We start from the raw sequence: 24,686 nt of genomic DNA on the forward strand, positions 1-24,686 counted from the left end.
TCCCATAACCAGCATGGAAGACACATGTACAAATGGTGCACATTGCTGCTACACAGCAATACTGTCAAGTGCAAGTCCTATCAAAGTAATTAGACCTGTCCAAGGTTAAAAGGCTTCAGGAAATTAGACTGATAAAACATTTCAATGTTCAGGGGCCAGAAATCCTGGTGATTTTTAACTCCCCCAAATGTACATGGTTTTCACAAATTATAATGCAGTCTAGAAAAACAAACACACATTTAAGCTGTCAATGCTTCCAAAGCAAAATATTTTGATCCATGTGCAAAGGTCTTCTCCCTTCCCAGCTATGATTTTTAGCTCCAGTAATTTAAAACTTGCTTTCTTGCACTTCAGACCCTGTCCATCCTGTGCAGCTGCAATAGTTTCCCATCTGAAAACAATATTGCCTCTGTTGATAAGAACTAGAGTTTTCCTCAACTATTTATAGCTTCCTTTATGAAAAAATAATGAACTTGCTGATGTTGTATCTACACTGGCATACAGTAAATAGATAAATAGCTTGTCAAACAGCAAGCTCATCAAAGAGAAACAAGAGAGTTCTGAACCCTTGTGATGGTCTGTACAAAATTAAGTAATGACATGCAAATTCTGCCACGCAGTCTGCAGCCAGACCACTTGATCACAGAGGAAGGATACTGCTGATTTCAGGCTTGCTCTTGATTGCGGATCTTAGCAATGCCAATCTAGATTTTGCAGCTCTAAAGTCCAGGTAGGAAGCCCTCACCTTTGGGGCAAAGGCCAAACACTGTCTTACAAAGTTTCAGAAATTTAGCATCGCAGGTGGAGGTCACAGAAGATTTAACAAGACCTGAAACTCCACGGGGAGCTGATTTTTATCACAGACTGCCTGTACTTGCTGTAACATGCCCTAGCTGACATTTCAATTACCCAAAAGAGGGACCAGGAAACCGGTGCCCGCAGTAGCCAGCTCTCCCTAAATGCTCTATTACGCAAATATTTTTCCACTGCAATGATACATTTCACCTGACACATACTTAAAAAAACCCAAGGAGATAGCAGCTGATACTTGCCTGTAATGATGCCATTTTTCTCTACAGGTTCTTGCCAGCTGACCTTGAGAGACGTGTCCAGAATCTCAGTGAAACTCAGGTGTCCCACCGCTCCTGGCTCTGGCAATCAGAAAAGGAAATCTGTTAACAGGAGAACCCCACTTACTTTTGATCTGATTCTTGTGGCAAGGTTAGGGCTGAGGAAATAAAATACTCAGCTGGGGCCAAGAGAAACCTGCTGGAAACATCAGTGAGAGCTGCAGGGGAGAGGGGAGAACACAAGGTGTTAAGAAGCACTCTGGCTCTCATCACATAAATTATTTTATCCAGTCATCATCCTAACTGCGCGGAGGACTAAAGAGAGTGGCAGCAGGAGACTTGCACGCAACTTGTTCTCTGCCTCTCCTCTTGATCTAATCTAATTAGGACAATCAAGCTGGCAGTCCTGGAAGCAATTGTATTTGCTGTTTTACCTCAATGACAGTGTGTGGTGTTTACCTGTGCTGCTGTGTGTGTAGCTTGTCTGGCCTTAGGTCTGTAGCAACACCACCAGCATCCCCCTCACCTGGAAAGAGTCTTTTGCCTGTGCAAGGTCAAAGCAAGGACAGAGTCACCAAGCCACTGCTTGGATAGATTCTCTCAAACCAACTCTAAACCCGCCTAACATAATGGCAACTGTCTTCTGTAAAATGAATACAAGTGTGTGAAACTTTTTAAAGGATTTTTATGATGTAGCTCAAGAGCTCTTAAAAATTTCAGCTCCCCAGTGTGCAATGAAAGAGCATAAAATGGAATGACTGTCAAGAATATGCCATCCTCCCTCAATTTTGATCTTCAAGGAAGACATCCTGACTGATTTTTTTGATCCAACTGCTGTTCTGTCTTCAATCGATGCTCTGGAAAAAGGAGTTTTTGTTCACTTTATATTCACTGTGCTTCTGTCATTGGATCCCTGCCCGACTATCCTCCAGCTCCAGTGACATCAGTTGGCAATTTCTCATCTGCAATTTCATATTTTGTTTCCTCTTCACTTTAGTCCAGTTTCTCATTCCCCTCCAGCTATGATAAAAAAAAAACCAACCCACAAAACCCCCAAGCCCGCCAGCAGGTCGGCTACAACCGCATTTGCAATTCTGCAAGCCTAGGGAGGAACATTTCCAAATCCATCCTGCAGTACCTAGTAGACAGAACATTACAGAAAGAACTGCTGATCTGGTAGAGATCTCAGGAATACCCAGCAAGAGCACAGCAATTATGCACTATTTGAGACTGTGTATCTGCAGACGTGCAAACTGCATTCTCACAAAGCTTCCCTCCAATTAGCTCCTGCAGTTGCAGTCCAATTCAGTGTCATAATGAAAAACAGCTGCGGGTTACTCCAAGCCAGGACACAATGCTTCTGACTGCATGTCAGATTTGATTTGACCTACAGTTCATCAGCAAACAGATCTGTTTGCAGCATTTTTTCTTCCCCCAAAGGACTGCCTAACTTTGCCATACAGACAGAAAATTATCACCTGAGAACATGAGCCCTTTTGACTCTTCCCCCCACAACCTACCTCCATAAATCCTGAAGCAACTTAGATTCAATGACTTCTCCACAAAGATGCCCTACACCATCCTGCACTTAACTTCACAGTCACCATGAAAACCAAGGAAAGCAATTCTGAAGGATTAAAAAAGTAATACTAAATCCTGCTCATCTCTACTGCTGAGCCTCCTTGCAGCAGACAGCTGCATACACCCAGAAGAGTTTAAAATGTTTTCCAAAATACAAGTCTGGCTTTCTCTCATTTTATGTTTGATGGTGGAATTTTCTTGTGGCTAAAATGGCAAAAGTTCCCCAATGTCTCCCTGAGATACTCTCAGTGTCTTGACTGTGCCCCTTCTCTCACTGTGCAACGTCTCTGAGGCTCATTTCTGCAGCCTTTCCTTCAGCAGAAAACGTAATAGTCTCTTCTTCCCAGCTGATTAATTTCCACAAAATCTTAGGAGTCTCATCTCTTTGGTTTCTTACTCTTCTGTACTCAGTGAAATTATCCATGGGGTTCAGATGTCGGAGGGAGAAAGACAGATGGACCCAAGACAGACAGTTGAACACATTTACATTGTCAAAAGCTTCATTTCCTTAGGAAAACAGGCAAAAAAAGAATTAATACTACACACAGAAACCTAATGTATGTTTCTCTTTCCTCCATGCCTTTTGCTTTAACTAAACTCAGAACTCAGATACACGAATCTGAGTTCATATTAATGGTTCACAGATTTCTGGCAGTTTAATTGCTATCTCTGTGATCTAACAAGCAAAGGTTTAAGTCTACAATCTGCTCTTGGGACATAGTTTCCTATGGAGGAAACTAACCACAAAAGGGGGGGAAAAAAAGGAAAAGATTTAATTTTAATGGGTTTTTGTTCCAAGAGTATCTCATGAAAAACTGGATTAGCACTTTGAGATTCCCTCCTGCAAATGTTAATTATTTATCTTTACAGGAGCTCTGACTAACCTCAAAGTTCCTATTAGTGCAAAGTAGTATTTGCAAACCCCAATATCTTAATGGATGCAGTAGGCATTTCTTTTCCTTCTGATTTGGATTTCTAAACATGCAGCAGTGTTTATGAGGTGCTGTGATAGGAAGACACCGAAGCACTGGTCAGAGTCACGACCACTGTGGACACACAGTTGTCTGTGAGGGTCACTGCAGTTTAGTTGTTATCAGCATCAGACACATGTCAGGCTCGTTAGTCCCAAAAATGTCTTGAGCAAATACTTCCAAGGAGCCACAGAGGCTGAAACACTTTCTGAATGCAGAAAGTAATTTATATGCTAAACTATCCAGCTCATTTTACTTCATCCTGACTGGAGGTTTTGCAGAATAGAAGTTACTGCATTGTTATGATCCTGGTTCCTTTGTCCAAACACTTGCAACATAATACAGATACAGCCACTTCCAATCTATCGAATAACAGAAGGAAACAATTGTAAATTAATCATTGACCTCCACAGGAAGTCCCAGTGCTGAGTTCCTAAGAAGATCAATTCACATTTATTTGGATGCCTGAATATGGATTGAAGAGCAGGAGGGTTCACAGACATCAGCAGTGTGTTGTGTGTTAGCTGAACCAGAATAAGAAGCTCTCAGCCAATGTTAACAAAAAGACCCCAAACACCCAGGTTTAGGTCATAGTGGAAAAAATGCCAAATATCATTCTTTTGCCACAGGCTGGAAGAACACACACAGACAGCTAGCTGGGGTCGTCCCCTGATGTGAAGTGTCTTGACAAGAGATTGCAAACTGAGTGTGAATATGAAGTCAAATTTTCAGCACCCAGGTTAGAAAATCTTGGGTGAGATACCTGTTACAGTTTGAAGGGGGAACTTTTTTGGCTATTGGAATGGGTTGCCCAGGGAGGTGGTGGAATCACCATCACTAGATGTGTTTAAGAGGGAACTGGATGAGGCACTTGGCGCCATGGTTTAGTTGATTAGATGGTGTTGGGTGATAGGTTGGACTTGATGATCTCGAAGGTCTCTTCCAACCTGGTTAATTCTATTCTATTCTTTAGCCTAGTCCCTGACTGCAAAGAGTGAACAGATGACCATTGGATGCAAAAGGAAAATAATAAGGTCTATATAATTCATTGGATAGCTAATGGGAATGTAGGGCAGAGGCATAAACAGTTCTTTTTTCCCATCTTCTGTCACTTCTGCTTGCAACTTTCCTCTCTTTCTTCTAGGGTATCTCTGTTTTGACTACTGGGTGAGGTAACTGGGAGGAGGGAGGGAAGGGAGAGGGGGAGGAGGGAGGGAAGGGAGAGGGGGAGGAGGGAGGGAAGGGAGAGGGGGAGGAGGGAGGGAAGGGAGAGGGGGAGGAGGGAGGGAAGGGAGAGGGGGAGGAGGGAGGGAAGGGAGAGGGGGAGGAGGGAGGGAAGGGAGAGGGGGAGGAGGGAGGGAAGGGAGAGGGGGAGGAGGGAGGGAAGGGAGAGGGGGAGGAGGGAGGGAAGGGAGAGGGGGAGGAGGGAGGGAAGGGAGAGGGGGAGGAGGGAGGGAAGGGAGAGGGGGAGGAGGGAGGGAAGGGAGAGGGGGAGGAGGGAGGGAAGGGAGAGGGGGAGGAGGGAGGGAAGGGAGAGGGGGAGGAGGGAGGGAAGGGAGAGGGGGAGGAGGGAGGGAAGGGAGAGGGGGAGGAGGGAGGGAAGGGAGAGGGGGAGGAGGGAGGGAAGGGAGAGGGGGAGGAGGGAGGGAAGGGAGAGGGGGAGGAGGGAGGGAAGGGAGAGGGGGAGGAGGGAGGGAAGGGAGAGGGGGAGGAGGGAGGGAAGGGAGAGGGGGAGGAGGGAGGGAAGGGAGAGGGGGAGGAGGGAGGGAAGGGAGAGGGGGAGGAGGGAGGGAAGGGAGAGGGGGAGGAGGGAGGGAAGGGAGAGGGGGAGGAGGGAGGGAAGGGAGAGGGGGAGGAGGGAGGGAAGGGAGAGGGGGAGGAGGGAGGGAAGGGAGAGGGGGAGGAGGGAGGGAAGGGAGAGGGGGAGGAGGGAGGGAAGGGAGAGGGGGAGGAGGGAGGGAAGGGAGAGGGGGAGGAGGGAGGGAAGGATATAGTACATATCTTGCATATTTTGTACATATTCATTGCATTTCCTATTTCTAGATTGTAGTGTGCTTGTAACTAGAGCTCCATTTGCTTCCAGATCCTTCTGAGCTAGTCTGGCAATTTTCATTTTGGAGGGTAATTCTCCAAATTAGCGTGGGGGGGGGCGATTTCAACCCACAACATTATCCAACCACACAAATTCCAGGCACTGAGATGCTCTCTTTACCAGCATTGACTACTCACTGTCTTCAAGGGTGCGCAGGAGCTGGGGCGTGCTTCGTGGTCCATCACCAGGTGTGGTGAAACACAGAACTGATGTGTAGTAAGTTGTGTATTTCTTCAGGTTGGTGATGCAGCCGCTGTGAACACCGTGAAAATCAGGAGCAATGGTGACCACAGTCACAGTCTCTGGAGAGTCCACTGGCCACGCCAGAAGCTGGAGATGTTAAACATGGATGAGCTCTCATTAGAAGTTGTGTCTATTTGGAATCAAAGTACACTTGGCTGCCAAACCCATCTTAATCTGATTGTAAAAACCCAAGCAATGCTGTTAAACTACTGTCAGCTCTGATGCTGAACAGATGGATATAACACTCTTACAATGATAACTGGAGGGATGTGGATAATACTCACTGCTGATGGGGAATATTCTGATACCATGGAGGGATTGCAATTCTCAGTGTCTGCTGCTGAACACTGCCAAAATTATTGCACATTATTACTTGCATGACATGATTTTTTTTTGCCTCTCTGGGCTGCTCTGACCAGCCTGGACAGCTTCTGCTGCTGAAAGGAAGCTGAAGGAAGAAAGGTACTTTCAGTGCTACTCTGAGATAATTTATCTCATTCTGGGGTTCCTTAAAATTTCCACTGTCTGGGCAGGTTAGTGGGACAAGGAGGAAAAAGAGTGACACACACACATCCTTCTTCCCCTTTCACAGGCCCCCCAGAAGCCCACTGCCCAGCCTAGCCTAACAGGCTATGAGTATCAGTGTTCAGTGGTTTGGGGATATCCACACTGTGAATGATTCAAGCGGTTCTGGAACTACAGAAAGAATAGAAAATGGTTGTAAAGATCATTACTGCAATTTTCAACACCTGGGTCCCCCCAAAAATCAGACTCCTGAAGACACTTCCATGCATTTAAAACAGTGTGCCTGTCAGATGTGCTGAGTTCTCCCAAGTTTCATTCCTCTCAGTGGATCTTCTGGGTGATCAATATTTTTTTAGAGCGGAGTAATTTATGTGTAGGCAGCTACACGAGGGCTTAAAAAATTCATTTGTGGCAAAGGACTTTGAAATCCTAAAACCATTTTGGAAATTGCCAGAATGGTTTAGGAGCCTAAAGCTTTAAAGTGCTTCTGAAAACTTAATTTTGTCCAAAAAAATAAACCCCTTACTTGTGTGGTTTAGAGAAGCAGGTTACAATTCCAGGCTTTACTCATATCTGTGTAAATCATGTTAGTTGCATTGATTCCGGGCTCATAGATGCCTGAAATTAATGAGCCATATTTGCCACATTTAGCCAAGTGTCTCTGGCTTCTGACAATCAGAGAGCACAGTTAGAGGGCTAGAAGGAGTAATTTTGTTAGGAATATTTCCTGTTTGAAAAGGTGCACTTTACAACTCCTTGAAATGCAAATAAATTTCAAAGAAAGGATAAAAATGGAAAAATCTTTGATGGGATAGTAAGTTTTATTTTCTTTGCTAAATCACCTTTGGGGATTACAACTGGCATTTATGACTTTAGAGGAATGAAATTCTCTATTATTATTTTTTTTTTCCCTGAGTATATTTCCTGGCAAGTTCTTCAGGAAACGTGCAGAAAATAAAGGTAAACGATTCTGTCAGTTAAAGGAAAAAATGGGTTTAATCCTTGAGGAAGTCAAAGGCCAGGCTTTGACTATTAGTAATTTACACTCTATGCTGTAGAAAGTAACTGGCAGAAATGTTCCCAGGAGGTCTTTGCACTGCAATGGACAATCCCTGGGAGAAACAGGAATGGTAAAGCTGTTGCAGTCTACTACGATCAAAGGTATCCAAAAGTTTTTTGCTGACCCCTGGCAGATGCAAATAACAATTTTAGTTGTTTTTATGCCATTGCTAAAGAAACTGAAACATAAATTAGAGGGAGCTATATGGTGAGACTTAAGGAGTTTCAGACTGAAACTCTGAATAAAGTGAGGAATAAAAAAACAAAACCCTGAAATAGACTTTAGAGAATCTGACTGAGCTCACCACGCTTGGACTTGCACCAGGAAATTACAGTGCACTGCAGTCCACTGAGCCCAAAAAGTGCTTTTATTCTCCAGAGTCTGGACAGAAGCCAAGCACCACTCCTCTACTGAGGTTTCAGGAGGTACTCCTGCAGCCCTGTCAGTCACTTCGTTGTAAGAGCCGCTTCCATCTCTGGGGAAAACGGAGGTCCATATTCTAGGTGTCTATAGTATTGCAGCAGTGGGATTCTGAAGCCACCCCTCTTGTCTATGAGAAATACATAGAGCTGGGCAAAACCACCAGAACTCCCATGCATACCTCTGTTTCTCCCTCTCCATCACATTGTTAGATAAGGAACAATTCTTTTGAAACTTCTTCAATCCACCTACAATCTCTCAATTCACAGCCTGGCTTCTGAACTGCACACTCTTCTCAGCCCACTCAACATTCCTTCACCCAACACCTAAATCAACCTTACTCCTCCCTCACAAAACGTAGCAGTCTTCCCTCCTCCTGCTCCGCTTCTTACAAGGCTTCTTTTTGTTCTTTTCATGAATGTTTTCAAACCCTGCATTTATTATGCCCCTACTGCCAAACCACTGAAGGAGTTTCTATTAAGCAGCTCTTCCTGAGAGACAGAAATAAACCACTCCAGTTATCTTCTTAGCATACACTCCACTGGCCAAAGTACCAACAAGTGCTCTGTTAAGCACTCTCTATGCTGCGTACTCTAATAGATATTGCCAGTTGCCCCATCAGCAGGGGCTTGTCATGCTAGCTCTGTGTCATCAGCATGATTAACAAATTTTACATTCTTATGTGGCCCAAATCATCACAGTGGGCAAGTCAAGACAAATATTCGGTGTGATGCCTTGGTTCCTAATGAAATGAATGGGAATTTTGCATTAGTGCAAATAGAAGTCTCGAGGTTGGTTTTCAGTGGCACAATGATCTATCTCCCCTGCCAATTTTCCAAACTGTTTGACAGTGAGCTACTTTTTGGCTTTGGAACTTCTCCAGGGAAATGACAAAGGTCTTATGACTTCTAGCCTATGACATATTCCCTTTCCAGAACTTACATAAATTGCAAATGTTAGGACCAACAACTGCTCACTCCTCTTTTCATTTTACTCTAGTAAGATACCCCTGAAAACACACAGCCACTTTGGAGAGTCGAGATTATTAGACTCAGCTCTTAAGTGTTACATACCAGGAGTATTAAGCCAAATGTTACTTGAAACCACAGAAATGTCATTCCTATTTACCTTGTATCCTTGGTTAATACCATTGATGAACTGTTGGGGTGGAGGGTTCCAGAGGAACTGGATGGTTGTGGAGTTCACAGCTTCGACTTGCACATTCTGCGGTGGAGCTGTGGGCACTGCTCCCATTAGCCAAGAGGGAAACAAGAGAAAGCAGAGTTGAAAAGGGATGAGTGGACTGAAGAGAAAGACGAAAGCAACCCCCATTGACTGCCACTCCTGGGGCACAAAATAACACCAGCCTGGAGAAAAGCGTGCACTTCTTGTGAAACAGGAACCAGCAATGATTTTTTTGGCAGGGGGAAAATGGGTAATTGGGTTAATTTCTCATTCTGTACTGGAGATTCTTTCAAGGGGAGGGGATGAAATGATTCCTGCAGCTTATTATTCCACACATGAGTTTCTCAGAGAGGCAGAAACCAGGTAATGATAGGTGAACACATCTCTTTCAATTACCCACGACTGCATAGAGAATGCACAGGTTCAGAAAGAGATTTCTTAAGCCTTTTACTATGGCACAATTCCCCAGCTCAGACAAGCAAACATCGAGTATGCACAATTAAAGTTCTAATTGTGAATTATAACCTGGCAACAGCATCTGTTTATTATTTACTCCTGCTTAAAGAATCAGGACCAGTCATATCACACGCAATAAAGATTTTTCTTGGCAGTTGGAGATGCTCTTGTTTTATCTTGCTCTGATATTCATTCATGTATATTGAATTGATTATATATATTCTGAGCCAATACATCCTCTAATCTACTAAAAGTTGCATAAACATTTTATGCCAAGTATTTAATTAGGCAGATGTTTCCTCAATGCAACAGAAAGCGCACAACATAAAGGCATACTGCCTTCAAACAACAACAAAATAACACCTAAAATATTTTGCCATTTAATGTAACATCTCTTTAAATACCTTCCAGGCAATTTTTTTTCAGCTTTTTGCTTGTCATTTCTATAGTTCTCAGAGGAAAGAATACTGATAGGCAGAGCTGTGTTTCGGAAATCACCAAGCTTGTTGTAAGCTTTAGTAGAAAACTGCTATGGGAGGATGAAAATGGACCAAGACCCTGTGCATCTCAGAAAATAAATTCAATAAAGCTTTGAATATATTACTATTGGCAGTCATGTGTGTTCTGTGAGACAGGAACTATCCACAAATAGTTTTAAAGCTTCCTTCTGCATCCAAAGGAAAATTTCTACCAAACCCCAATGACCCTATGCTTCTAAAAAGTATCCACAATCACCAGCAAAAAACGAGTGGCTTGCTCCATACTTTACAAAAGCAGGTTACAAACTTTTAAAGCTTCAAGGTACTTTTGTATTATGAGGTTTTGTGTGGAGAAATCATCAAGACATTCAGTTAAAAAAAAAAAACACACCCCACAACACCAGGTAAAAATGCTCCATTTTCCACTAAAAGCTGTTTGTTTGAAAGGAACATAAAGGAACATTACTCTTAGCTGGTGTACAAGCTACAGTAAGATTGCAGCTAACAGAGCTAGGACAGCAATACCCTTATCAAAGACATCCACAAGCTAGAAATATATACAGAGAAAAATGGAGAAATCCTCCAAGATGTCAGGTTTCAAATGACAAGAACATCCACTTCCATGCCCTGTGTCACTAAAACTCCCTGCTGACAACAGTGCAGCTGGAAAGTTTAGCTCTGCATGTGTTCGGTGGTTTGTTTGGTTTTGGTTTGGTTTGTTTGGTTTTGGTTTGGTTTTTTACCTGAGAAAATGGATATATTTGCCCTAATTTAAAACTCTCTGTCAAAATTTATGTACTATGCATAATTATTGAGTTCTAAACCCAGAACACTACTCTAAATTGCCATTAGAATCTGAGTCCTACTTCCTGCCATGTACCATAACTCCCTGTATGCTTTTGGAAGGTTATAATACTCTCTTAATGACCTGTAGACATCATAAAGTTTTTGCAGTTAAGAGATTGACCAAATCATCCTGATATACAGTCAGAATGAGCTGCTCTGGCTACAGTCCCCTACTTAATGTATTTTTTTTTCTTATTGTTTATTATGAGAGCCACAAGGTCTACTTCAAAGTGCTTTTCTTATGTATGTGTGCAATAGTTTGTATAAATTAATGGTTTGTGTGACTAAGATTTCTTTTTCCCCCTCTGCATATTTGCACATTCAGATATTGTAATTGCTAGAGATCTGTTATTGCAGAAGAAGATTGTATCAGAAGCCTTCAAGTTGGTTTCTTATCAGAGTCACTTGGATATCGATAGATTAATCTCCTTCTGTCAGGAGGGCTAAATCAGCTGAGCATCCTTGTCTCCACTCATTCCTCTTCCTTCTCTTGAACTGCTACATTTCAACTCTATTTTTAAGTGCCAGGTTGATTTTGTAACACAGATATTGTACAGAAAATCTATACATAACCCATGGGCTGCCCACTGACAGCCACACTTGAAGAAATTAAGGACTTGGGCAATGGTAGGGAGAGTCTGTTTTTCCCAGAGCATAGAAAACTATGTGTGACCTGAGAGTTAAAAGTATAAGCACTCCCAGCAGGACACTCCCCTGCCTGTATCATTTTTCTGGAAGCCCGATTAGCATGCACATTGCTGCTCCATTTCTGTGGGCATTATTTCCTTTAGTGGAGGATCCTATGGATGCTGTACAATGAATAGCAAATTTCCAGTGATTTCAGCATCACAAGGACTTCACTCAAAGGGGCTGATGAGTCTTTTAGATAAAAAAAAAAAAAGATTGCCACATTTTGAATTGTAAGAGAGGAAAGAACTCTGCATCAGCAAGCTCCAAGTTTTCATTTACAGTCCTCAGAGTCCTCAAAGAAGTTCAGGCAAGCACTTGAGGGTAGGTTTACTACAGTTCCAGAAATGTGGATAACCTAATGTGTAATTTATTTCTTTTAAAGAGGGAAATATTCTTCTTTCATTAGAGGGTAATTTCCTGAAACAACAATAAACCATCCTAGCACAAAATGTACCTGCTACAAGAAGAAAAATGGTAAAAGTTATGACCATAAACCAGGAAAACCTTCAGGATGTTTTGAAAATAATAATTTACATTACCAATTCCCTTTTGGACATCTTTATTGAAAAATCAACATCTGCATCTCAATGAATGCATTTAAAAGATGGAAAGAACACGGTCCATCTGGTATGCACAAGCTTAATTATACTGCAGAAGACATAACGCATTTTTGATCAGTAAAATATTGGCATTATCATCTCAAATTTACTTCAAAGTGCCAGTGTAAAGTTCTGCTTTTAAGTCCTGATTTCAAAGATTTCCTGCAGTTGTATCTGAAGAGTTTTGCATTTAAAAAAAGAAAAGAAGTTTGACAGAAGCTAAATCAGAACTGACCTGGTCACTTCAACACTCAAATACTTTTCCAAGACCATCATACTGAATCCCTGACCGTCCACAGAAAGGATTTCCTTATTTAGTGCTAGATATCCATCCTCTTCCTGCAAGTTTCTTGTTGTCAAGCAGTACAGAAGCTACTAGGGCCAAGCAGGTGTTTCAAGAGTCATCCCTAAGTATTTAACATGCTCAGTTCTTAAACCTGTCCCTCATCATGTTTGCAAGTACTCCTAAACCATCTCACAGTGAAGACCCACCTGAGATGAAACTGATCAGACAAAACCAACTCTTTGCTTCCTTCCCAATAAAGTTCACACAGCTGAAAACCTGTTAAGAGCTCAGCACCCCGGACTGCGAGTTAATGTACAGCATTCTAAGTAGAAAAGGTCATGGAAGCACTGGAGATAAAAGCCATTAAAAGGGTTTTGCTGATGAGATAATTGAGAGAAGAGAAGGCATTAAGGTTAAGCATGTGTACATGTAATTACTCTGTCTCTAGCTATGTGCAGATAGCATGTAAAACCCTACAGAGATTCTGGCACCCAGACTGTGGGTCTTAAATATAGATCTTCAACAAAGGCTTGTAGAAAAGTCTCCTGCTCCTCTGGAGCTCCTGACCTTTGAGATGGCGTCTTCCATGTCTCGGTAAGGCAGACTGGGGAAACTGCAGGTTTTTCTCTGTGTGAAGATTTGATTGTTCCTTTAGTGTGTTTGGGGTGTTAAGTTGTGCAAAACCCCGGTGGGAAGAGTCCACTGCAGAGGCACAGATTTTTTCTGTGAAGCCCATTCCCACAGAATGGTAGGGGTTGGAAAGGACCTCTGAGGATCATCTAGTTCAACTCCACAGCTAGAGCAAGTTGGCCTAGATCAGGTTACACAGGAATGCATCCAGGCAGGTTTGGAATCTCTCCAGAGGAGACTCCACAATCTCTCTGGGCAGCCTTCTCCAGTGCTCCAATCCCTTCAAAGAAAAGATTTTTTTTTCCTCATGTTCAAGTGGAACCTCCTGTACTCTGGTTTGTAGCCACTGCCCCTTGTCCTGTCACTGGGCACTACTGAAGAGAGCCCAGCCCCATCCTTGTGATCTTTAGATATTGGTCAGCATTGATAAGATCCCCTTTCAGTCTTCTCTTTTCTGGGATAAATAGCTTCAGGTCTCTCAACCTTTCCCTCTAAGAGAGATGCTCCTAGTCCTGTCAGCATCTTCTATCATTTAAAAAGCAGAAGATGGAATCAGATGGTCAATGACACCTAACAGTCATAAAACAGAGATACAAATTCTAGCCACTACAACTTTACAACTTGGGCTTGCTTCCACACAGAGGCATCTGGCCCTGAAATTGCCATGGATGTTCCAAGGTTGTTGATAAGTTCCCCCAAGGAAGCAAATTTGGATCTTTAAGATGCTTTTGCAAAGGAAGCCTAAGGGAAATTTCTTCTCACTGAGATAAAATTGAATGGTTGCAGAGGACACTCCTTATTCAGAGATTCCTTTTTCAAGATTATTTCCTACATAAAGCAGGAAGCTCTCAGTTAACTGGGTTTGCTCTAGCTCTTGTCAGTCTTATAAATTTCTGTGATTCACCTCCTACTGCCTGAGGAAGAAACTACTTTGGACCTGGCTGAACAGACTCATCTTGTTTTTGTGCATCTCACCACACCATCAAGACTCACTAGTCTGAGAGTCTCCCACTCTTTTATTCCGGAAGGACCTGGTCTTGCAAGGTGTCCAGGGACAGCAAAGAAGAGAAAAAGCCCTAATATCAAACTACATGTTGAGCCCTATGAACTTTAGCATGTAAGACTGGCTTTAGGGATATTCATCATACATAGCAATCTAGAAATAAAAGTGGGTTAATGTCAGTGGAATGGAAGCTGTATCTCTACTTAAAAACCTTTTCTAAATCTAAGGAGTGGTGGGAGTTTTCCAGAGAGAGAGCTTCAGATGTATTCATGCTAGTGAGATAATATCAAATCAACCTGCAGGAAAGGGTAAACATGTCCAATAGTACAGAGCACAGACAACAATGTCATCATCCAGAGAGATGTTTATACATCTCACAAAGCTGTTCTTATATGAACAGATATTGGGAAACTTCAGTTTTTCATATGGCAATAAAGTGTCCTGCCAGACACTGTTTCAACAAGTAGAAACTGCCCTATGCAGAAGGCTGGCACAAATCTCTGTGAAAAGTAACATCAAAGTAAGGAGCAGCTGGAGAAACTGATGAAGAAAGACCTATATATACTGAGCATCAAAGGATTAGGCTGAATATCACTCTGAAAAGTCTTTCAAGATTTCAAGACAGTCAAACTGTCTGACCCTAGTGCTAGGATGTTCAGCGCTCTGCCAGTAAGTCTTCCTGACATTTTATCTCACTGACATTATGTGCCACTTCCCCTACAAGTTTAGCTCTTTCAGCATCTTGTGAGTTTGGTTGGATTCTAGAAGGTGGTGATTTTCGAGGAGCTTTGAGTAGCTGATTAGTTATCAGTGGCTAAAGCAATGCCAGAGGACTAATAAGGGATTAATAGACTAGGTTCTGGTATAAATCCACCGCTTTTAAGGCCGGTCAATATTCCCTATGACAAAGATGCCAATGTGCTGATCTGCTCCTGCCAATGGGTTGATCTGCTCCCAGTGCTCATTTCCTGCCAGGCTTTGACTGCATAGCACACTTGATTAATATGAGGTGTTCCAGGTATTTTTCATCTGCAGACAGACAGGTTCTTGCCAGCATAGCTCACATCATTTAATGCATGTCAGAATAGAGGCAGTGGTGGTGGTAGTAGGAGAGGGGGGATGGATGGGAGTGTATGTCTTTGACATTTATCTCTGCTCATATTAAAATCAGAATGTGATTTACAAGGCAGTTTTACACGTGGTTTTTTCTTACTCCTGCTGGTTTGGTTTAAGAAGGGCATTCCAGAGCAAGAAACAGCTATTGGCTTCTCCTGTCATTTACCAGCTACAAGATAAAGGAGCAGAGTTTCGGACAGCAGCACCTTACAGATGGAGTCTTGACATTAATCCAGTTTCAAATGATACTGATATCAGCCAGCCTCTCTTTTCAATTCTAGATGCTAAAAGGCTTCAAACTCTTTTTTTGGAGCAGACTGTATGCCTTAGGTGATTTGCACAGAAACCCAGCATGGCATTCATTGGAGACAGCAGCATCCGTGAAGCAGTTATTTACGGCTATTATTAAATATTGATGTAAATATAAACAAGAAACATCCCATTTTCCTTCTGTGTCTACCTATGGAGCATTTAGGAGCTACACAAAGACAAACAGGCCACTGCAGGTTGTCCTGCAGTCTGAACACTCTTGCTGATTAGTGTGAACGCAGGACTGACTACACTTAATTTATAACAGAGGATTTATATCCGTATACACAGCAACAGACAGACAATCAATAAAGCATGATAATAACAGCACATAATATCAAGGGAAATTAGAGTCAGTTGCAAAGTTTAAGAGAAAGAGTGTGATGTCCAAACCTGAGCCTTAATAGATGGAAGGTTAAGGTGCTATGATAGCTTAAAATCTGCTAACAAACAAAGTAATGAATTAGAAGCATATTCACGAGAGGGATTCAAATCCTGTGTGCAAAGCAATTCTCAGCAGAGATCTGGTCTTTAGTGGGATACAAAACATTAATCCTAGCTGCAAGGAGAAGACTTTAAGGAAAACATTTCAAGGCCTGTGATAAATATTTCTAGAAAGAGGTTGAGTGTGTCTAGACTCCTCTAAACTATGAGAGTTTTACATGCCCTAAGACAAAACAGCAAGAGCTTCCTTCTTTAATTGTTGTGGTTAATTAGTGTTGCATATGAATAATCTTTTCTTAAAGAGCTCCCTTACACCTCAAACTGTATCTAATCATGTTATAATGTACTCCTAGCAACAATTCACAAACAACTACACATTCTTCACTGATTGTAAATTAACTGATGCACTGTAAATCCAAAAGGTTTTAAAATACTTTAGTTGTTTTAAGATCAATGAAGTAGAGACCATGCACTGTCCAGTGCTCAGAATCCAGCACAACCCTGCAATTATGGGAGCATATGAAAGCTTTAAGGGCCTGGTACTTAATTATCCTACAGATTTTTATACCAATCTCGAGGTGTAAACATGCCTTACACTGGTTGTAAAAAGTAATTACATATCCTTTTGTTGATGTAATTTATGCTCTGCTTAAAGCACTTACCAGAAAGGTGTGGAGGAGCTGTAGCATGAAAATCAGGGGTTTAAAGATCATTTTATCTTCCTCTCTGCAAATACCTGCACCATTCCTGAAAGGCTACAAAACACACTTTCTCCAGGGGCTGTATTTCTCTCCCTACAGCTTCCTTACAATTTATTCCATGTTTCTAAAACAAGGTGTTGAGTGATTATCAGAATGAGTGCAGCTGGTTTTCCTCAGCTTTTGCCTCCTATATTGCGTATGCAGCATGTTACCTATCCTGACCATGATAAACCCAATTCCCTGCCATACTCGCCTTGTCTCTCCCAGCAGAGTAACCTCAGCCCTTGCCTGTCACACCTCCTATAAATCCATTCCACAGGACTCCAGCTCTCTTCAGCATTTCTATTTATTACTTATGATGCAGCTGACTCTGCCCTGCAAGTGTGGCAACGTGCCATCACGAGGGTCAACACAAACGGATCATTTTTGAATTCACTCCGAGCTTTTTTTTTTACAGCAGAGACAGCAGCAGAAGCTTGGCTCATCTCTGCTTGGGCATTTGGAATTTGTAGGTGCTACCTACCCCAAGCTGTCTGTCAAATTTGACTGCAATGACCATTCATTTTACAAGTTGTTAGGTGCTATAAGTTATAAAGGACCTCTTGGTCCGATTTGCTTACCTCCCTGCAAAGTGTATTCTATCACAGGTCTGCTGAACGCTCCCAGCCCGGCTCCGTTGTACGATGCCACCTGGATTTCATACTGGGTCCAAATGATCAGGTCTTTCACTAAGCAGTAGTTAATTTCTGCACTGGTGATGTTCTTATACTGATACTCCCCAGGGAGGCCAGCCAGGCGATACCTGCCATATGGGAAGAAAAAAATTGCTGGTTAATTAGATGGTATCAATTAGAGCAAGTATCCTGACTAGCAAAATCGCTTCCCTTTGTGAAGGGGCAACATGCAAACTTCTATACAGAATTATGCAATGAATAATGGAAAACAATCAGGAAGAGCAGACTAACTCCTGATAAGACCATATCGTGTTTGACTGCTGTAGTATTTATAATCTGATCTAACCGAGATTACATGCTCAGGGCTAAACAAAATGAGCATTTTATCCTGTTTTATGGTTGTAGAAAAATCACAGCTTTTTAAATGTGGCTTCTCTGGTAAAAGCTGTGATGCAGTAGGAAAAATAGCCCAGATGTGATTTTTATCAGGGTGCTGCTGTAAATCAGCTTGAGAATTTTTTTAGCCCCCACCCCTTCTCCTCTGCAATCTGAAAAGGAAGAGCTCAGAGGGCTCTGACCTTCTAGAGCCTCATCTCTGCATTCCACCAGGATTTACTTCACAGAATGATTAAAGTAAGGACAGAATACAGCTGGAGACTGAAGGATTGGACAGGCACTGGAATTCCAGGAGAAGGGCTGTACTCAATTCATAGTTTCATTTAGGGTTGGAAGGGACCACAAGGATCATCTAGTTCCAACCCCCCTGCCATGGGCAGGGACACTAGATCAGGCTGGACAGAGCCTCATCCAGCCTGCTCTTAAACATCCTGAGAAACTTTCTGCTGAGACATGGGAAGCTGAAACACTGGAAATTATTTCTCCACCTAAAGACTGTATTGCAGAAAACAGAACACCTTTGATGTGTCTTTTTAAGGCCAAGAAACTATGGAGAAGTTTTTAAATCACAGTAAACAAACAAATCTTGCAAATCTGTGAAGAACATTGTTTGGTTTCTTTCCTTCAGGGAAATGGTGCAATGGGTGCTTACAATATGCTAATTCACACAAAAATTCAGAGGCCAAGGAAGGGGCACAAGGTGTTGCTGTTCCATGAAAAAGATAAACATGGAAAGATTTGTACTTTTATTCACCACATAGCTTTAATGCACTCTTACTCATCTTCTGTTTCACAGCAATCATCAGAGGTTTATTGGCACAGAACAATTTCTTTGACATCTTAGAGCCTGATTTTAAATTCAACTAAGTTAAATTGGGCCAATTTTTATGACTAGGCAACTTTGTGTGTTTTCAGCTAGAGGTTTTGTTCTGAAGTCTTCCTATAAAGAGATCAGTTCTTAATCACTGACAGCCCCTCTGTTTTCTGCTGAGGAGCTGCATGCCTGGCCATATTTTGCCATGCTTTATATTTGTAATGCTACACTGGTGTGATTCCCTTTATGAAATACAAATATCAGCCCTCAGTTGTGTTTATTGAATGTCTTCATCTTTTTTTCTACTTTATGCAACATCTAACTTTTCCTTTTCTCTCCTTGGAAGGCTGTATGAATAGAATAGAATAGAATTAACCAGGTTGGAAGAGACCTTTGAGATCATCGCGTCCAACCTATCATCCACCACCACCTAGTCAACTAAACCATGCAACCAAGCACCCCATCTAGTCTCCTACTAAACACCTCCAGTGATGGTGACTCCCCCACCTCCCCGAGCAGCCCATTCCAATGGGCAATCACTCTCTCTGTGTAGAATCTCCTCCTAACATCCAGTCTAAACCTCCCCTGGTGCAGCTTGAGATTGTGTCCTCTTGTTCTGGTGCTGGTTGCCTGAGAGAAGAGACCAGCCCCCACCTGTCTTCGTGCAGCAACATTCTAGCACCTAGCAGACAAGGTGTAGAGTGCTCCTGTGTCTTCACCTACTCTGCTGTTGGCATGGCAGTCCTCTAAATACAATACTGCCAGTGAGAAAAAGGGCAGAGGAAAGAGGCCAGATCAGAAATGTCATGTCTTCATGATTTTTCTCACTGTGGACTTTGATGTATACTCCATATGACTTGTGCTGTGCACCTTCACTTCTAAAGATCAGGTGTTCCATCAGTTTAGTGTCTTACATGGCTTGAACACTGAATCTCTGGGATGGGGTTTATCTTGTTTTGCCCTAATCCTACAGAAATCAGTGCAGAAAGACTTTTCTACAGTGCACACTGCTGTAACCACACAATTTCACATGGAAGTACTGCCTGGTTTGTCACCTGGGACAGTTGTGCTTTTATATGATAATCTTAAATTCCTATTAAATAAATGGTCTCTCTGCTCTGCACTCAAGACAAAGGATCTAGGCATCAAAAATGTTCACAGGTTGAGCATAATGAATATGATCACTCCCTATTAAAATGGAAAGAGATGTTACAGTGAGGACAGGGATCAATTACCTTGATAGACATAATAGAAAAGACTTTGGTTAAATATCATTGAAAATGCTATATGGAGAAAACAGAGTAGATGGCCAGAAGTAGGAGAATATGGGATTGCTTTCAAAGGGCTTAATGCTGAGACTGGGCAAGACTCATTGGGACTATCTCAGGAATCAATACTATCATCAAGTAGAGCAGCCTGAAGGAAAGAATTGTACCAGCAACACTTGTACACTGTGCAAACAGATATCCAGGTTTCGTGACAAGATTCTAGCTATAGACAGAAGTTAAAGAACCTTTTCCCACCTGTCACTGATGACTGGCACAGCTTTCAAGCTGAGTCCAGCCCTTAAAACTGCAGGCACTTGCACAAGTGGCTCACCACCACAATAGGCTCTGTGCAGGTGACAGGGAGATTAACAGACTTCAACTCTGCCTGCAGAGAGAAGTAACTTTCCAGCACTATTTTGGGAGCTCACCAACACTCTTAACATCACAAAAGCATTTCCATCCATGCCAGCAAAAGTAGGAGCACAGCATGAACAGGATGTTGGCATTTAAACTGTAGCATTTTGTTATCTTTTAACAGGTCTGGAGGACATTGTATTAAAAATGTCAGCAGCCTGCCTACAATAGGCTGTAGCCATCACTTGGAAATATGTCAGTAGTGGGAGTTTCCCACAAAAAACTCCAATTTAGATAATGTGTCTCTTACTAAAGGTGCAGCCCTAACTGGTTGCTAGCACTGCAGGAGACATAAGGTGCCAAATGAGCAACTAAGCAGTAGCTGAATTGGGTAGGAGTGAATAACTGAGGCCCAAAAAAACACAGAAGGAAAATGCTCTGCAAAGGCTGTCAGTGTGACAACACCCTCCCCAACACAACAAATCCTGGGTAAGCAGCGAGATTGGAAGTATTCACAACTCCCAGTTACCTGCCTGAACTTGTTTCTCATTTAACAATACAGATGGGGCTGAAACAATCCTAACTTGACTGATTTTCAAGACAGACCGAGGTCTGCCATGAAGCATCTGACCTGTCACTCCCTCTCTCCATTTTGTTTGGCACAAAACTGAAGTTTATTGATTCTGTTCTTGCTCTTCCACAGTGCAGGAGCCCTGTTGTGTTTTTGATAAATTTAATTAACCTTTCTAGCAGGAAGCTGAGATTGTAATAAACAAATACACATCTGCAATGCATAGCCTGCACTGTACCAATGTCCCATGTGAACACTTTGAGTATTTGGTGCTTCACCTCACTTTGAACAGGGGAAAAAAGGTATCTGAATGCTGTCTTGATAGGGAGCTAGTCCTCTAAGGCAGTCTACTCAGAGGAGCTATCAGACATCCCAGCTCACTGACACTCTTGTACAGACAGGCTAGAATTTAAGTGCCTGCACCCTCATGACCTCTTGAACAGAGGTGTTTCCTCATCTGTAATAAATCAGGGCAGCCAAAGCATTTATAAATAATAACTAATATATTCCATGGAATGAGGTGTAGTTTTTAATAGACTCTTAAGTCACAGCATTTTGAATTGCCTCATGCAAACGTGGATCTATCTCCAGACTTTCCAGGTTAGGAAATTATTTACCTTAGGATGTACCCATGAAGAACTCCATTATGTTCACTCTCAGGAGGAGGCTGCCACTGGACCATGATAGACTGATTGGTCCTCCCACTGGCCACTATGTTTTTAGGTGGAGCACTGGGGGGCTCCTCAGGTAGCATCAACCTAAGTACAAAAGAATGTGATGGAGGTGTTGAAATCAATGATAAGTAACATTTCTATTTCATGTATCCAGTCTGTGTTAACCAGTTTCTTTTATCAGAGTCTGATGACTAGAAAGAAATACAACACTGATCAAACTGCTGAAGACATGCATGGAATAGTTACAACAAATCAACATAATAGGAAATCAGTTAAGCAAGCAACAAGACAGACAGCTGAGGTAACCTTATTCTCTCTGAATCACCCAGGCTGCTACAACTCTTTAAAAAGATTATAAGCCTGAATGAGTTAGAGCTCAGGTCCAGGGTCTGTGACTCCTTCCAAATTGTTTCTTTCATCTCTTTCAATATTTTTCATATCAAACTCCTACATTTTGAAAAAGCCATTTAGAGTTCAGCTGTTCTGCAATTCAAGCTCACAGCAAGCTTTGGTTCACAGAAGAAGGGGGCTGCATTTGAAGCTAAATATGATGAAGCCATCCTTCTGTGTCGCATCTGGGTGAATTCCAGGAGCGACACTGCAACGATTGGGCAAATGCTGCTCTCCTTCCTGGGCTAACTGCTGTGGCTTCACAGTATCACAGTATCACCAAGGTTGGAAGAGACCTCGAGGATCATCGAGTCCAACCTGTCACCACAGACCTCATGACTAGACCGTGGCACCAAGTGCCACATCCAATCTCCTCTTGAACACCTCGAGGGATGGTGACTCCACCACCTCCCTGGGCTTAGCACAAGACCAAAAAAAATATATTTACAAGATTCTGCTCAAGTGATACTCTGAAAATATGAGGGCATCTATTCCACCCTGTGCTGATAACCTGCATTGCCTAATTGCCATTATCACCAATTACTGATAGCTGCAGAGTACTCTCCAGAGGTCTGGGTGATGTGAATCTCTCCTTTCCCCAGTTACCATGCAAAAGATAACTTGATTTTTATCCATTCACAAGTCATCACCAGGTTTATTTCCTCAAAAGAATCCTAAGTTATGGTACTTTTAGTGCAGACATTTATTTTCACTGTACCTGCTGGTCTCAGAGCTGTACTGGCCCTTTCCCACCTGGTTAACCGCACACACCCTAAACTGGTAGGTTCGGGCTGGAGTTAGTCCGCTCACAGTGACGCCGGTCATCTTGGGGTCAAGATTTGATAGGTGAACCTTCCAGGGAGAATCTGTTGGAATAATTCACATGTGGGGGGAAAGGAGAAAAAAAAAAGGAAAGAAAGAAAAGGGGGGGAACGAGGGAAAGAAAAGGGGAAAAAAGAAAGAAAAGGGGAAAAAAGAAAGAAAAGGGGAAAAAAGAAAGAAAAGGGGAAAAAAGAAAGAAAAGGGGAAAAAAGAAAGAAAAGGGGAAAAAAGAAAGAAAAGGGGAAAAAAGAAAGAAAAGGGGAAAAAAGAAAGAAAAGGGGAAAAAAGAAAGAAAAGGGGAAAAAAGAAAGAAAAGGGGAAAAAAGAAAGAAAAGGGGAAAAAAGAAAGAAAAGGGGAAAAAAGAAAGAAAAGGGGAAAAAAGAAAGAAAAGGGGAAAAAAGAAAGAAAAGGGGAAAAAAGAAAGAAAAGGGGAAAAAAGAAAGAAAAGGGGAAAAAAGAAAGAAAAGGGGAAAAAAGAAAGAAAAGGGGAAAAAAGAAAGAAAAGGGGAAAAAAGAAAGAAAAGGGGAAAAAAGAAAGAAAAGGGGAAAAAAGAAAGAAAAGGGGAAAAAAGAAAGAAAAGGGGAAAAAAGAAAGAAAAGGGGAAAAAAGAAAGAAAAGGGGAAAAAAGAAAGAAAAGGGGAAAAAAGAAAGAAAAGGGGAAAAAAGAAAGAAAAGGGGAAAAAAGAAAGAAAAGGGGAAAAAAGAAAGAAAAGGGGAAAAAAGAAAGAAAAGGGGAAAAAAGAAAGAAAAGGGGAAAAAAGAAAGAAAAGGGGAAAAAAGAAAGAAAAGGGGAAAAAAGAAAGAAAAGGGGAAAAAAGAAAGAAAAGGGGAAAAAAGAAAGAAAAGGGGAAAAAAGAAAGAAAAGGGGAAAAAAGAAAGAAAAGGGGAAAAAAGAAAGAAAAGGGGAAAAAAGAAAGAAAAGGGGAAAAAAGAAAGAAAAGGGGAAAAAAGAAAGAAAAGGGGAAAAAAGAAAGAAAAGGGGAAAAAAGAAAGAAAAGGGGAAAAAAGAAAGAAAAGGGGAAAAAAGAAAGAAAAGGGGAAAAAAGAAAGAAAAGGGGAAAAAAGAAAGAAAAGGGGAAAAAAGAAAGAAAAGGGGAAAAAAGAAAGAAAAGGGGAAAAAAGAAAGAAAAGGGGAAAAAAGAAAGAAAAGGGGAAAAAAGAAAGAAAAGGGGAAAAAAGAAAGAAAAGGGGAAAAAAGAAAGAAAAGGGGAAAAGAGAAAGAAAAGGGGAAAAAAGAGAAAGAAAAGGGGAAAAAAGAGAAAGAAAAGGGGGAAAAAAAGGATGAAAATACTTGTTAAAAGCCCTACAGAAGTGAGAAAATGCCTCTGACTGCTCAGAGTTCTTTGTGCTTGTTTTCCTCAGAGGAACTTTGGGAAGAAGTTTCTTTTCAGCAGCAGAAACCTTGCTGTCAGCCCACACGGCTCTGCAGATTGCACGTTTGTCTACTGGAAAGTGATGCGGCACATGTCACGGCATAATAAATAAAAACTATATTCATTAACATTTTAATAAAAGAGGAAACAAGCATGATAAAGACAGATGGGCTGTGTATTTCACAACCCATCTGTTTGGCAGGCCATTACAGCACCACACCCATGAGTGGCTCTGGTGGAAGGACTGTAATGAAATTCACAGTCAGTTTGGAATATCTCCCTACCCAGCTTGCAAGCAGGTGTAGAAACGTGACTCTCTCTGCCAAATCAGTCCTTTGCTGTAAGACCTGAGAGAGCTTCTGCTGCCTATTCTCTACATGTCTGCAATTTTATTTATTTATTTTTTTCCTAGAGGTAATATATGGCATTGGGTCTAATAATTTTCTAGGAAGATTGGCTGGTATAAACAGCCTTGGCAACCCCATAAACCCCTCATTGTCAGCTCACACACTTGACACGCCAAGCTCCTCCGATGCCCAAATTACATTTTCAACTTTTCAAAGAGATCAGAAATGAACCATGCTGAAAATTAAATATCCTGACTTCTTTTCTTCATAGCCTGGTGTCACATATTCTTCCCGA

At 41.9% G+C, this 24,686-nt stretch overlaps 1 protein-coding gene across 3 annotated transcripts in view; it reads right to left on the reverse strand.

The window, feature by feature from the left end:
* SDK1 (sidekick cell adhesion molecule 1) overlaps positions 1-24,686 on the reverse strand; it is a 465,152-nt gene that overhangs the window by 112,182 nt on the left and 328,284 nt on the right. For all 3 annotated transcript variants that reach the window (XM_068146644.1, XM_068146645.1, XM_068146643.1), the window contains exons 16-21: positions 22,566-22,713; positions 21,401-21,541; positions 17,327-17,508; positions 9,091-9,206; positions 5,852-6,044; positions 1,053-1,151 (exon numbers count right to left, since the gene is read on the reverse strand). In XM_068146644.1, coding sequence (XP_068002745.1) covers positions 1,053-1,151; positions 5,852-6,044; positions 9,091-9,206; positions 17,327-17,508; positions 21,401-21,541; positions 22,566-22,713 — 879 coding nt within the window. The remainder of the gene's footprint in view (positions 1-1,052; positions 1,152-5,851; positions 6,045-9,090; positions 9,207-17,326; positions 17,509-21,400; positions 21,542-22,565; positions 22,714-24,686) is intronic.

Source organism: Melanerpes formicivorus, unplaced genomic scaffold, assembly GCF_026170545.1.
Source record: "Melanerpes formicivorus ecotype bairdi unplaced genomic scaffold, bMelFor1.0.p_v2 SCAF_14, whole genome shotgun sequence".
Classification (NCBI taxonomy): domain Eukaryota; kingdom Metazoa; phylum Chordata; class Aves; order Piciformes; family Picidae; genus Melanerpes; species Melanerpes formicivorus.